At 65.3% G+C, this 13,866-nt stretch overlaps 2 protein-coding genes across 5 annotated transcripts; both read right to left on the bottom strand.

Annotated features, from left to right (window-relative positions):
- Positions 1–488: 488 nt before the first annotated feature.
- Positions 489–1,536, bottom strand: LOC139803925 (myeloid-associated differentiation marker-like). The gene has a single exon (XM_071760590.1). The coding sequence runs from the start codon at positions 1,534–1,536 to the stop codon at positions 673–675; it is 864 nt and encodes a 287-aa protein (XP_071616691.1). The 3' UTR covers positions 489–672.
- On the bottom strand, positions 489–13,017 carry LOC139803923 (septin-12-like). 4 transcript variants are annotated; one of them, XM_071760586.1, is made up of 11 exons: positions 12,806–13,017; positions 9,591–10,580; positions 5,363–5,566; positions 4,450–4,578; positions 4,252–4,333; positions 4,019–4,156; positions 3,487–3,604; positions 3,314–3,409; positions 3,129–3,225; positions 2,819–2,870; positions 489–2,712 (listed from the first exon to the last, which is right to left on the bottom strand). In XM_071760586.1, exons 1-11 carry the CDS (start codon positions 12,858–12,860, stop codon positions 2,568–2,570), a joined length of 2,106 nt encoding a protein of 701 aa, XP_071616687.1. In that variant the 5' UTR covers positions 12,861–13,017; the 3' UTR covers positions 489–2,567. The 4 variants fall into 4 exon arrangements, with proteins under 4 accessions (XP_071616687.1, XP_071616690.1, XP_071616688.1 ...); XM_071760589.1 differs by lacking the exons at positions 9,591–10,580; positions 12,806–13,017 and adding an exon at positions 8,119–8,191; XM_071760587.1 differs by lacking the exons at positions 9,591–10,580; positions 12,806–13,017 and adding an exon at positions 6,639–6,820.
- Between the last annotated feature and the right edge of the window lie 849 nt (positions 13,018–13,866).

Below are 13,866 nucleotides of genomic sequence, written 5' to 3'. Positions count from 1 at the left end.
CGGGAGGGCAGCCACCCCCTCACCTTGTGTGTCCCTCCCACCCCAAGGCAAGGGACTCCTGGCAGCCCCCATGCAGCAGCCATGGGATCCCTGCCAGCTCTGCTGGGACCAAACCCACCGGCATTGGGGTGACCATGGAAATGACCAGGAAATGGTGGTGACAAGGACCTGGCTGGAACAAGGGTGAGGAGGACCTGGCGGGCTCTCAAACCCACCCCCTCCCCAGCAGCCACATTCCTCCCGAACCCGTTCAGCAGGGTCCTGTGCCGGTGCCAAAGCAAAAGCATCTGCCTGGGGATTTTTCCTGGTCATGCCCCGTTCCACCTGGGTGCCGAGTCAACAAGGAAGAGAAAAGAAGATTCACCCAAGCCCAGTGCCCCCCTCCCCACTCCAGTGTTCCCTTCACCCCTGTGCTGGTTCCCCTCTGGTTTCCCAAGTCACCAGGAAGGAACCTGCAAGAATGGGAAGAAAAAGGAGACAGACACAAGTGAAAAATGCCCCGATTTAATAACAAAGCCTCCCCTGGCCAGCACCAGGGATTCGAGAGCACCCTGGTGTCCCCCCCCTGCTTCCCCGGGACCACGCCCCAGCCCTTGGCTCCAGCATGGGGTGCAGGAGCTTTCCGAGGCATCCGGCCTCTTCCTCAGCTCCACCAGCCCCGTCCCACCACCCTCAGGGAGTTCTGAGGAAGACCATTCTGGTGGAGTAGACCAGGTCCACCATGTAGGCGATGAGGTTGAAGATGGTGAGGAAGGTGATCCCCAGGTGCTTGTTCCACCAGCAGTTCTTGTCACAGGGGCTGGGGCGGCTCTTCCCCCTGAAACTGTAGAGGGGCCAGAGGATGGTGGCAGTGATGTACATCACCAGGGCCAGAGCACTGTAGCCCACCAGTATCTTCTCCAGCGGGCAAGGGATGTAGGAGAGGCACCGGCCGATGGTGAAGACAATGATGAGGAAGGTGAAGATGAAGCAGATGGAATAGACAGCCACACACCACTGCAGGCCAGCTTCTGAGATGTAGTTATCCAGCAAGGAGAAGATGAGACAAGCCACGTAGGCTTCAAAGACCTTGAGGAGCCCAGGCACAGTGGAGAGGAAGCTGCTGATGTCCCCTGGCTTGGCGCGGGTGAGCCCCACCTCGAGGGCGTAGGCAAGGAAGCAAAGGCAGGAGATGGTGGTGGCCACGGCCTGCCGAGCACACACACTGCTGGTGCACGGGCTGCTGATGAAGGTGGAGGGGAAGACCACCGAGGTGGTGAAGACCATCAATGCCGCCAGCATGGAGAAAGCCGAGGTGAAGTCATCCCAGGAGAGCGGCAGCTTGGGGTAGAGCTCCAGCAGCTCCAGCAGCAGCACCAGCAGCGTCACAGTGAAGCAGAAGCACCACGTGAACATGCACCACGTCCCGTAGGGACCCCCGAAGTTGTTGGTAGAGGCCACCAAGCTGAAGGCCACGCAGGACAGCATGACAGCAAAGATCCGGGCGATGCCCACCCAGGAGGTGACAGCACGCAGGTTCACCGTCACCACAGCCATGGTGGTGGCCACCTCTCCTACCCGCACCGTGCCCCGGGAATTGGGTGCTGTCGGCAGCCCTTATCTGGGTGTGGGGCTGGAGGGGTGGGGTGTGGGGCAGGGAGCTGCCAGCCCCCCCAGCCCCCCTTGCCGAGGACCCCTGGCTCTGCCACCGCGGCTCAGCAGGGCGGCTGCTGGGGGCTGGTGGCAGCACGAGTGGGTGGATTGTGGGCGGATCATTAACGTGGGGCCGGACGTGGGGCCAGCACCGGAGGTGACGCTGAACCTGGCGGTGGCCGTGGGAAGGGGGGGGGGGGGAAGGGCAGGGACAGGGAGTTGGCACCGTGCCCCAGCCCTGCCCATGGAGGGAGGGGCAAAGGGGCTGTACAGTCACCCCGGGACCACGGGGGAGGGGAGGCTGCTCTGGCACCCCCATCCCCACCCTGTGCTGGGGCTGGCAGCACCCGTGGGGTCCACCTGAGGGATTTGAGGGGCTGCACCCAATGTTGGGTGGTTCTGTCAGGGGGTGGCATGGTGGGGAGCAGATGGGTGTTGCCCCCACCGATGCCCCTGCGGGCAGCACCTCCCATCCAGGCACTTCTGCACCCCTCCCAGCACCTCCACACCCCGATAAGAGGCTCAAAGTCCGGCTGTGCCAGCTGCCATCATTGGGCAGGGTGACCCCGGGGAGGGGACACACATCCTGCCCACCCCGGTCACCATGCTGGTGGCACTGCCACTGGCCCAAGGTGCCCAGGTGGTGGAGGCACGGGGAGGGTGTCACCCCATGGCCCTAGCAGCACTGGGGTGGTGGCACGTCAAAAGGGGGCTCCAAGAGGGGGAGGAGGATGGCTGAAGGATTGACTTTCAATGCCAGAGTGTGTGTACCCATGGTGGAGCTTGGGGATGGGGACTGGGGCCAGCCTGGTGCTCCTGGGGGGATGCTCACCCCAGGCACAGCCACTGTTGGGCAGGGGATGGACAATGCCACAGGGGTCTAGCAGTGGCTCCATGGGGTCCAGTGGTGGCTCCGGGGGGGGACAGGTGGTGGCTCAGGGGTGGCTGCCACCCTCCTCCTTGCCGGGCAGCCCGTTGCGGGGGCCCTGTGCCACCCGGTTGCTCTCGTTCAGCCGCCGCACACGGTAGCTCTCATAATGGACGTTGTGGGTGATGTCCTTCAGGTCCTGCAGGTGGGACCTGCCCGGGGTGCCAGCAGAGAGGAAAGGCATCAAGTCACCAACCCCTGCCCCACTGTCCCCCAGCTGTCAGGGTTCCAGCACCGCCCACCCCGGCCCCCGCTCACCGTATCAGCAGGTCCTGCAGCAGGGGGAACTCACAGTGCGCTGGGTTCTCCACTGCAAGGCAAGGCAGGGTGGGCATGGGGTGGTCAAGGTGGGCAGGGGGCTGGCAGGGCAGGTATGGATTGACCAAGGTGGGCAGGGCAGGCAAGGGATGGTCAAAGCAGGGAGGGGGAGGGCATGGGGCAGGCAGGATGGGCAGGGGTCTGGTAGGGCAGCTCGGCCCAGCAGGCTCTGGATACAGCCCGAGCCCCCCCCACACCCCCAGCCCCCCAGGCAGGGCAGGGTGCCAGGGGTCCCCAGGGCTCCACTCACCTTCGATGATGCCCCACTTGGTCTTGCGGCCCAGCACCCTCTTGCCATTCACCTGGTGCTCCTGGTCAGCCCCCACCACGGCGAAGGGAATCTTTTCCTGTGGATGCAGATGGGTGTGCTCACCCTGGGGTGCTGCTGGGACCCCCGGGGATGCCTCCCCCCCACCCGATGTCCCCAGCTCTCACCCGAATCCTGTCATTCAGCGCCCTGTCATCAGGGTCCTGGTCAAAGTCCTCCTGGGGGTACACGCTGATGGCATGAGTCTTCAGGTCCTCCTGGATCTGTGGAGCAGGTGGTTTGAGCAGGGCCTGGGGGGACACGGGGGACCCTGGGAGCCCCTCAGGGACCTGTCCCTCACCCTCTGCTTGAACTCTGCCCTCTCCTCCAGAGTGAGCGTGTCAGCTTTGGCGATCACCGGCACCACGTTGACGATCTTACTGAGCCGACGCATGAACTCCAGGTCCAGTGGGCGTAGCCTGCCGAGGGCCAGCAGCAACCCAGGGTGACCCCACCACCATCACCCTAGGCTGACCTCATACTGTGAATCTGCAGTGCTCATACCACCATCGCCCTTGGGGTGACACCCCCACCATCAATCCCAGAGAGACCCCACCGCTGACACCCTGTGGTGACCATAGTACCATCACCTTGGGTTGAACCCACCATCATCACACCATCATCACCCGAACATCAACCCTAGAGTAACCTCTCCACCATCACCCTGTGGTGAACCTACCACCATCACCACATGGTGAACCACCACCAGTATCTCAGTGACCATACTACAATCACCCTGGGGTGACCTCACCACCAGCACCCTGGGGTTACACCAATACCCCTTAGTCACCCATGCCACCAAGCACCCATGGGTGCTGTGAGTGGGGACTCACCAGTGACCTGTGGGGGGGACAAAGTAGACACACCCATGGACCCGGGTGTCTGGGATCTTCCTCTTGCGGGCGATGAGGATCTCCTCACGCAGGTACCTCTCATACTGCTCGTTGATGTATTTGATGATGGGGTCCCAGCTGAGGTTGAAATGTTGGGGGACAGCATCTGAGCTCAACCCCCACCCCAAACTGCCACCCACCAAGCTGAGATGCTGCACCCTGTTGCGTCCTACCAATTCTCATTGTTGATCTGGTCCCCAAACCCTGGTGTGTCCGTCACTGTCAGCTTCATCTTTACACCCTTCTCCTCTATGACTGTGGGGTGGAAACGTGGGTCAGGGAGGACCAAGCAATGGGGAAAGGCAGGAGACTTAGGGGGAGGTCTGAGGCCACTCCTGCTTCTCCCCACGGCTGGTGGGACACAACCTTACCATGGGTGATGGACTGCAGCTGCACTGTCTGGGGGATGCGTCCCTCCTGGCCAGGCTGTGAGGATTTGGGGCTCACCTTGGACTTGAAGAGGGTGTTCACCATTGTTGACTTCCCCAGCCCACTCTGCCCTGCATGGAGGCCAACAGCTTCAGTTTAACCCCTCCCAAGAAATTAATCCGCCCCTTCAGGACAAGCTCTGTACCCATCTGGGAGCATCCTGGAAGCTGGGATAACTCCAGTTTGTCCAACAATTTATTCCCACATGGTGATACCACCTTGATACCCATTTGGGAGCAGTCTGGAAGTTGGTGTAGCTCTGGTTTGGGGGTGCATATGACCCGGTAAATTTATTCCCTGGGATGATAACACCTTAGTGCCCATGTAGGAACATCCCAGAGGTTGGGACAGCTCCAGTTCTCCCCCTGTAAATGTATTTCCTAAGGTCGTAGCAACTCAGTAGCCATTTAGGAACATCCCAGAGGATCAGGCAGCTTGGGAGCATCTGGAGGCTGGGATAACTCCAGTTTGACCCCCTCCATACAATTATTCCCTGGGGTAACACCTTAGTGCCCATTTATGAACATCCCAGAGGTTGGGGCAGCTCCAGTTTATCCTCCCCACTAAATCTGTTCCCTAACATCTCAGCATCTGCCTGGGAGCACCCTGGAGATTGGGACAGCTGCAGTTTGCCCCCCCCCAATGAATTTATCCCCCCTTAATATCCATCCAAGAGTATCCCAGTGGTTGGGATTGCCTCACCCATCAGTACCGTGGTGGTTTGCTGCTTCTCTTTGAATTTCTTGCTGCTTAAACCCTTTAAAATCCTTTCAAACCGTGACCTCCCCTGGCACGGTGGCAGCAGAGCCAGGATTCCCACCCCAACCAGGAGCAAACCCCACACTTGTCACTCACCCACGACCATGATGTTGAATTCAAATCCCATCTTCATGGTTTTGATTTTCATCTGCTCCAGCACAGCTTCAATCCCCACATAACCAAAGAGCTGGTGACCCACTGGGCCCGAGGCCACGGTGAGGGGCATCTCCTCTTCCTCCTCCTCCTCCTCCAGCACAGCTGGCGGTTCCATGCTGTGCTCCTGGGACTCCAGGCTGCTCCCTGCATGGGGGGAATAGGGTGGGTGAGCCCAGACCCTCTCCCCTCCTCCCCCAGTGCCCACCCCTCGGCTGCATGGTTGCCCCAGCAGCAGCAGCCACCCTGGCACATTCCTGGCAGGCGGTGAGGCTCAGCATGGCAACCTGAGGGTGGAGAGGGACAGGGAGGTGCCATGGTGGCATCCTTCGGGTGACTTCCCCCCTGCCTGTCCCCCACCTCCCCATGCCAGCAGTTGCTGTGTGAGGTGGTTGCACCGGCCACCGTGGCCACCACCAGCACTTGCCACCCAGGGGCCACCCCCTGCAGCACCCTCTCCAGCACACCTGAGGGGCTTTGGCACGAGGCAGGATGTGTCACCCCACATGGTGCCTGAAGGGTGGCCCGGCCTGGGGGCCACCCCAGCCCCACATTCCCCCCCGCCCTTTGTACAGCAGTTTCGGGGAGCCCCAAGCCCCTTTTCCTTCCTCCTCCTCCCCGGCACAGCCATTGTTTGCTCCTACCTCGCTGCACTCGCTCAGCACCCCGATACAGTTGGGGGGGTCCCCTGGGTACCATCAGCGTCCCCGGCCCCCTCCGCTCCGCCAGCCCCCAGCTGGCACCAAACCTGCTCCGGCGGAGCCGTTGCTGCTCCCACCATGACCGATTCGGCAACACCCCCTCCCTCTCTCCCTCTCCGTCTCCGTCCCCGCCCCCTCCTCACCACGGCCAAGCCCCCGTGCCCAGCTTGCGGCTTGCGCGGCAGGGTGGGCAAGGTGCCCACCGGCACTGCTCAGCCTCCAGCCAGGCTGGGGACACCAGCACAAGGGTGTCACCCCACCCCCCATCATGACACCCATCACTCCCCGGGGTGGCTGTGGTGGCACCGAAAGGGAGGGCTTGGCTGTGTCACCCACTGACTCCCTGGCACCGGGGATCACTGTGCCCCCATCCCCAGCAGCATGGACACGGTGGGGTGGCCCTGTCACCTGCCCCACTGCCGCAGTGCCCCACAGCGCCTGCGTCCCCCCCAGAACACTGCAGCCTTCCCCCACCCCCACACCCCCCCACCACATATGTGACAGCCGGGTGTTGGCACCGTCGGGGCTGGAGTGGCAGCTTGGTGACAGCTGGGGGGGCCGAGGGAGCCAAGCCACCCTGCCGAGGCTGCGGCCATGTGCCACGCAGCATGGGGACAAGGGACACATGGGCAGGGGCCAGCTTCAGCCAGGCCAGGGGGACTGGGAGATCTGGAGCCAAACACAGCCGTTGCCATGGCAACAGCATCCCGGGCTGGGGGAGCACCCAGCACCCATGGGCGGGTGCAAACCCATCGCCTGGCTGGGGCAATGTCCGGGAAGGTGGCGGGGTTGGGGACAGCAGTGCTGCTTGTCCTCATGTCACCCCACCCTGAGCCCCCGTGGTCGGGGTGTTCCTCGGAAGTGGCAACACAGCTGGGGACTTCCTGGTGACAGCAGGGACACCAGGCCAGGGGGCCCAGTGCAGGCAGGGAGGTGGCACCCCCCCTCCCTGCTCACTCCAACATGCCACCACTTCTGGGGACCACACGGTCCCCACACCCTCATCCTGGTCCCTGCCAGCCCCCAGCCCTTGCCAGGACAGACCCAGAACCCTGTGCTGCAGCCACCCAGGGTGCAGGCAGGGGACAGGCACAGTGAGGTTAGTGCCATCTCCCTGGGGTGCTCAGCACCCATGCAGGGGCCTGCACCCACAACCACCCCAATCTGGATGCACCCCCCGTGTCCCTGCCCTCGCTGCCACAAAGTCCCCTCAGTGTTGGCCAGTGGCCGGGTGGCCTTGTGGCCACACTTGGACACCCCCATGCACCTCGGGGGCTAATGGCTCCTGCAGCCAGACCTGTTGGAGGACTCATTAAAGATGCTCTTATTTTCCAGGCAGCCAGGGACGAGTAATCCCGGGGCCGTGGTCTCCTCCAGGGATTTAATTACTGATGCGGGGTTAATTGGCCGTTTCCCCGGGGAAGTCTGTAATAAGGCTGTGAGGGTGGAGGGTGCCAGAAGAGGATGAACTGGGAGAGAAGCTCCCAGTTGGGCTGATCTGGGCATTGCCTGGGCTGGGACCTGGAGCTGGATGGGGACAGCAAGGTGCCAGGTCCTAAAGGCTCCTGTGTGGATGGGGCCAAGGTCCCTCTGGCAAAGGGATGGAGGATTTTGGGGATGCATGGGGAGAGGTACCCACCACACCAGCAAGGAGCTCATCACAACTCCACCCACACAGCCCAGAGAGACCCATAAACACCAGCACCTTCCCTGGTGCCCAACACGACCCAAGGGGACAGTGGTGACAATCCTCACCTATGGATGGACCCTGCCACACCAGCACCTCTCCCGGCACCCAGCATGACCCAAGAGGACAGCAGTGACAATCCCTATCCGTGGCTGGACCCAGCCCCAGCGTGGGTGGGAGCTATGGCTTGGGAACCGAGCAGAAGCAGAAGTGACCCAGAGGGTGAAATCAGGAGGGGACCCGGGGGTTGTCCCTGCCTGGTACCAGCACCCCCCTGCCCACACCCACAGCATCCCCATGGCCACCCCTACCTGGACGAGCTGGCCAAAGCTGGGGCTGCTGCCACCAAGGACCGGTCACCGGGGCCAAATGGCTCCTGGGGTGCAAGGGAGGGAGGGTGGCTGCAGCCCACGGCTCCTCCTCCGCTCCTCCTCCTCCTCGCCCCAGGCCCTGTGTGGGCGACCTGGGTGCTCACCCTGTGCCTCTCGTGGAAGTGAAACGAGGTGGTGGCCGGCGGCTCGCTCGGGGCTTCCTCCCACGGGGCCAAGGCTGCCATCGGCCAGAGGCCATGGTGGCCTCCCGGGGGGGGAACCCATGTGTCCCCACCTCTTCCTGGCAGGGAAACTGTGCCCTGGCAGTCCCTGCCACCCCGGGGCCAGATGGTGCCCACCTCCTGCCACCAGCTCATGGTCCGTTCCATAACCTGGGCACGCCACGCTTGGCCAGCCTGCCAAACCCTGGCATGGTCCCTGGTACTGTCCCCATTGTCCCCATCACCCTGTCACAGCCCCAAGCGTCATCCCCTGTGTCATCACCCCAGATCAGCCCCAGGCGCTGTCCCTCATGTCCCCATCACCCTGGCTTGACCCCAAGCACTGTCCCAGTCACCCTGGCTCATCCCTGTGCACTGTCCCCCTGTGTCCCCCTCACCCTGGCTTGACCCCAAGCACTGTCCCCCGCATCCCCATCATCCCAGCTCAGCCCCAAGCACAGTCCCTCTGCCCTGTCAGTGGGGCAGGTCAGCAGGAGCAGTGGGGCAGTGCTGCTGGGGACATTCCAGGGCTGATTCACCCGCCTGCAGCAGATGTATGGATGCTTCTGCAGCGTCGGTACTTACAGCCAGGCAAAGGCGGCTCTCATGACACCCAGCCCCAAGCACCCAAACAGGGAGCACCAGCGGCCACCTCCAGGCCACCCCAGCACCCTCCAGCCTTCCCTAGAGCAACCGCCAAGAAAGAGGACACTGGGGAGGGAAGAGTGTCCCTCACCCCATCCTTGGGGACAAGCACGGTGGTAGCTGTGCCGGGGAGCCCCACATCCTCCACACTGAGCACACCCAAGCACACCTTGGCCCCCCGCCACCACCCCAAGGGGAAAAGGGGAGACAGGATCGGTCCCCATGGCAAGGTGAGGAGGGACAAGAGGGGAAAGAAGCGACAGGTGAGATGGCATCGATAGCTGGCACACGCGGGGCCCACAACGGGGCACATGTGTCCTGACCTGTCTCCCTGTGCCGGGACACAAGCCAGGCACCCCAGGGCCGGGAGGGATGGGAGCTCTGCCAGCAGCACCCACGGGCCCCCCCGCCTGCCACGTGCCATGCCCGCCGGCAGCAAACATGTCCCCCGGCACCCCTGGGGCACATCGTGGTCCCCAGTGTCACTGTGGCCCCAAATCAGCACTGTCCCTGGAGCGGCAGGGGGTTCAACGGGGGATGGGGGGTGGGGGTTGGCAATGCAAGGGGGTCCTGGGAGGGGGGTGAGGGGACAGGAGCAAGTCCTACCGTGCTCTGGTGTCACCGCAGTCCAGCCACTGTCTGCAGCCTCGCCAGAAGTCACCGCACAGAGTCCCCGTGGCCCTGCCAGCCTGGCACTTGGGGGGGTCACCCTGACTCCACCAGGCGCTGTGGGGGTCCCCAGGGGTGGCCCCAGCACCAGCCCCCCAAGGAAGGCGGGCTGGGAGCTCACCTGCACCGTCTGTGGCTGTGACACCAGCTTGAAGGGGGCGGCTTGGGGGGCTGAGGAAGGGATGATGGGGGCCAGGGCTGCCTCCCCCTGCCCACGGGGGAGTGGCAAGGGCCGGGGGGTTGGGCTGCTGCTGAGGCTGATGCTTAACTGCGAGCGGGGGAGTGGGCGGGGGGACACATCCCAGCCCCCTGGCAGCCGCCCCCCAGGGAGCACGGGCAGGCCTGGGGCTGCCTCACTGCCATTGAAGGGGACCGGGGAGGAGGAAGAGGAGGAAGGCTGGCGTGTGTGAGGCTGGGTCGCAGGGCTCCGAGTGCCCCAGGGTGGGGGATCCAGCAGGGGAGTCCCCATCCCCGGCTCCTCGGCGATGTGCAGGTCCAGCGCCGGCAGCAAGCTATGGCTGGTGCCAGCCCCACCGAGGGGATGCTCCAGCTCCACCGGGAAGACGCTGCCGTGGGATGGGACCTTCTTCAGGCTGGGGCCAGGGTCCGGGGGGGTCCCTGGTGGCTGGGGGGGCGCTGGGCTCTCCAGGCTGGAGGAGGAGCTGCGGAGGCTCTCGCCGTCACTGCTGGAGAAACCCCGGTGGGTCTGGAAGGAGGCGACACAGGGGATGGCGGTGCCGTTGGGTCGGCTTGAGGAGATGGTGGTGCTGAGCCGGGTGGGGGCTGGGCTGGGGGCCATGCCCGAGCTGGGGGGGTGGCCGGGATGCAGCGGCCGGTGGCACTCGCCGGTGTCCAGGGGCAGCAGGGACACGGGTGGGGAGCCGGGCGCCTCATCCCCATCCTCTGCCTCAAACGACTTCTTGAGCGCTGGGGACAGAGAGAGATGGTGGCATCAGAGTGGCACCTGCTGGCACCCACCGGGATTTGCCCCCTTCCCAGCTGACCCGCAGCTATGCCTGCACCCAGAGGTGCCCCCACACAGCTGGGAGCCAAAGGGATGATTGTGAGCCCACCCCGCTGCTGGCCCCGGGCCCTGCCACATTGTTCCCGGGTTTGATCCGTGTCCCCCGCGGTCTATCTGCGGCTGGGCTGGTGGCTCCAGCACAGCACACTGCCTGCTTTATTCCCCCTGTAAAGGATCCGGCCTGAGTAACCAGATCCCGACCCTTTCCCCCGCCATCCACCCGAACTGCCATGCTGGGAAGGATTCCTACCCCCTTGCAAGTTGTTAACCCTGGAGCCTAAAGATGGCCCAGCGGGCCGGAGCTGCTGCTCCGGCAGCAGAAACATCTTGGTCCTTGGGGGAGGCTGCAGCGGTGCCTCCCACACAGCTTCAGCAACCACCAGCCCACGCTGCAGCCCTGGGGCTGCCGGTGATGCAAATGTGTCCCCCCTCCACCCCCCCAAGACCCCCCACCACTACCACCCTGTGAGCACTTTCTGCTGGGGGAGCCGGTTCTCTGGGGCACCACGGCAGGCCCCAGCAGCCAGCACCCCGGTAGAGCCCCCGTGGGCAGGAAGCATCTTCAGGGGGTGGCCGCCCCCTCCCACCTCAGCTCCCCTGGGAGCCCCCACTCCCGCCAGCTCTGCCGGAGCAGCATCCTTGGCCCCAGCCCCCAGGAAAGCACGGGGGGCACCGGGCCCCCGCCAGGCAGCCTCCTCGGCCCCGCCGCACCCCGCTGCCAAGCTGGGGGTGGCTGCCTGCGGGGGGCTAGGGGGGACGGCCCACGCTGCACCCCTCCATCCCAGCACGAGTGCCGGCCTGCCCCGGCACGGAGCGGAGCCGCCCTCACCCTCCTCTTCCTCGGCCCCCGCCCCGGCCTGGCCACGGTGCTGGGGGCAGAGGGAGGTGGGGGTCTCGTGTGTGTCGTCCCCCCCCGCCCTTAGCTCACCTCTGTGCCCGGGGGTCAGGGGCTGGGGCACTGCTAATAACAGGCTGTGCGGGGCAGGTCATTCCTCCAGCTGGCCACGGTGCCGGGGGCCATGGGGACGGCACCCCCCGCCCCATTGCTTCGGCACTGCCGGGGGGAGGGTGGGGGGCACGCCAGAAATGCCTCCTTTCCCCCCAAACCTGCCCCGAGTCACGGCCTCACCCATAGCTTCGGCTGCCCCAAACTGTGTCCAGAGTGATGGGCAAAGGGGGGTGGGGGAGCTGCAGGAAGATGCGGGGGGGCAACGGCTTATGGGGGGATGGCAGAGAGTGGGGGATGGCAAGAGGGTTATGGGGGCGTGGGAGACATGGTGGAGACTGGGGAGCATGCAGGGAGTTATGGGGGCTGGCAAGGGGTTCTGGGGGGGATTGTAGGAGGTGTGGGGAAGGAGGATTGGGGGGAGAAAGCGTTTTTCGGGATGGCAAAGGCTCTGTGAGGATAGCAGGGGGTTATGGGGGAGGCCGGGACGGGGTGGGGGCGGCGCGGCAGCGGCGGGGTTAAGGTGCCCGGGGTAGGTGCACACATTCCTCCCCGCCGAGGGCAGCAGCAGCCCCCGGGTCGGGTTTCGCTGCCAGTCTCCCCCCCACAGCCACCCCCGCCCCCTGCACCTCCCGCCGCGGCCCCTGGGAAGAGGCCGGGGGTAACAGAGGCTGAGAAAAAAAACAACCCCCACCCTCACCACTGCCTCCTGTGGCCGGGGGGCACGGTGGGAGGCGGCTGCCGGCCCCCCCGCAGCCTCCAGCCCGCCGGGGAAATGGGTGGGAGATGCACACACGCCCCCCTCCCTGCAGCTCTTTTTTACCCCCCACCCACCCCAGGGACAACCCCCCGCCCCAAAACAGGCGCAAGCCACTACTGGCAGCCTCCGGGGGGGCAAAGCAGTCCCCCACGATGCCAAAACTCCGCGGGGGGGTAACATCCACGACGCGCAGCCCCCAACGACGCAGAACCCCCAGGGGGGCATCTTCCAATCCCCGATACCCAGCCCTCGGGACCAGAGCAGCCCCCCCCCGACGCTCAGCTCCTGGGGGGGGGGGCATCCCACCCCCCCAAGACGCTCACCCACCCCCTCCATAACCTGCCCCTCGGGGAAGGGCGGGGGGGCACCCCTTCCCCACTGCCTCCAGCCCTAAGTGGGGGTCCCGCAGCCCCCGGCCACACCTTCGAAGTCGGAGAGGATCCCGTCCAGGTGCTCCTTGACGGAGAGCCGAGCCATGCCGGAGAGGGGGGGGCCGGCGTCTGCCGCCCACCCGGGACACCCGCATGGGGGGCGGAGTGCTGGGGGTGAGCGGAGCGAGGCCGCTGCTCAGCCCGGAGAGCCCCGGGATGGGATGGGATGGGACGGGACGGCGCCGGCTGCCCTCGGCGGGGAGGGGAAGGGGAGGGGACCGGCAGGGGGGAGGGGAGAGGGAGGGGTGGGGGGTAGTGGTGCCCCCGCCCCGCCAGGACACCCCCCACCCATGGCTCCCCGGGCCCGGCCCCCGGAGCTCCGCCGGCCCCACCGCCAGCCCCCTCCCACCGCCCCCGTCGCCCCTTCCCGCCGGCCCCCGGGATGCTGCAGCCCACCCGACTCAACGCTATCCGGGGGCACCTCCGGAGGATGGACCCCCCCGGCAGCGATGGCCAGAGCTGGGAACACCCCCTGTCCGGGGCCCTGCTCGCACTCTGGGGGTGCTGCCTGCTCCCCCACCATGGCTGGAGAGGGCTCGGTCAGGCTGGAGGGGCCTAGCAAGGCTGGGAGGTCCCAGGCAGACTGGGGGTCCCGGTTGGGCTGGGGGTCCCAGGCTGGACACCACGGGCTTTGCTCCCCAGAGAATTCCAGCTTGGCGCAAACAGAGGAAAAGTCGGCGGTGCAGGGCTGGCTGCGGGGGCTCCTGGCTGGCTGGGTGGGCTGTTTGCTGGGGTCTTCTCACGGTCCCCTCCTGCCGCGGCTGTCCCTGCCAGGGGTTGTGTCCCCTGTCTCAGCTCCTGGGGCATCCCTGAGGACCGGGTGCATCCCCGTGAGCATCCCGGGTGGTCCTGCCTGCTGCCAGTCCCACCGGGGGAGCCACTCCAGGGCAATGGGCTGCACCGAGGCTGCCCGCCTCAGCCCCCGGGGATGCTCGGGGGTTGGGGGGCATCATCCATCCCACTCCCGCCCCGGCTGCCAAGGGCTAACCTCATCCCAGCCCCATCCAGCAGATGTGGGAGGGGAAGGAGCTGGAAATCCCTTCCGAGTCCTG

The sequence above is a fragment of the Heliangelus exortis genome, chromosome 17, assembly GCF_036169615.1.
Source record: "Heliangelus exortis chromosome 17, bHelExo1.hap1, whole genome shotgun sequence".
Classification (NCBI taxonomy): Eukaryota; Metazoa; Chordata; class Aves; order Apodiformes; family Trochilidae; genus Heliangelus; species Heliangelus exortis.
This window is presented reverse-complemented; position numbering and strand designations above follow the sequence as displayed.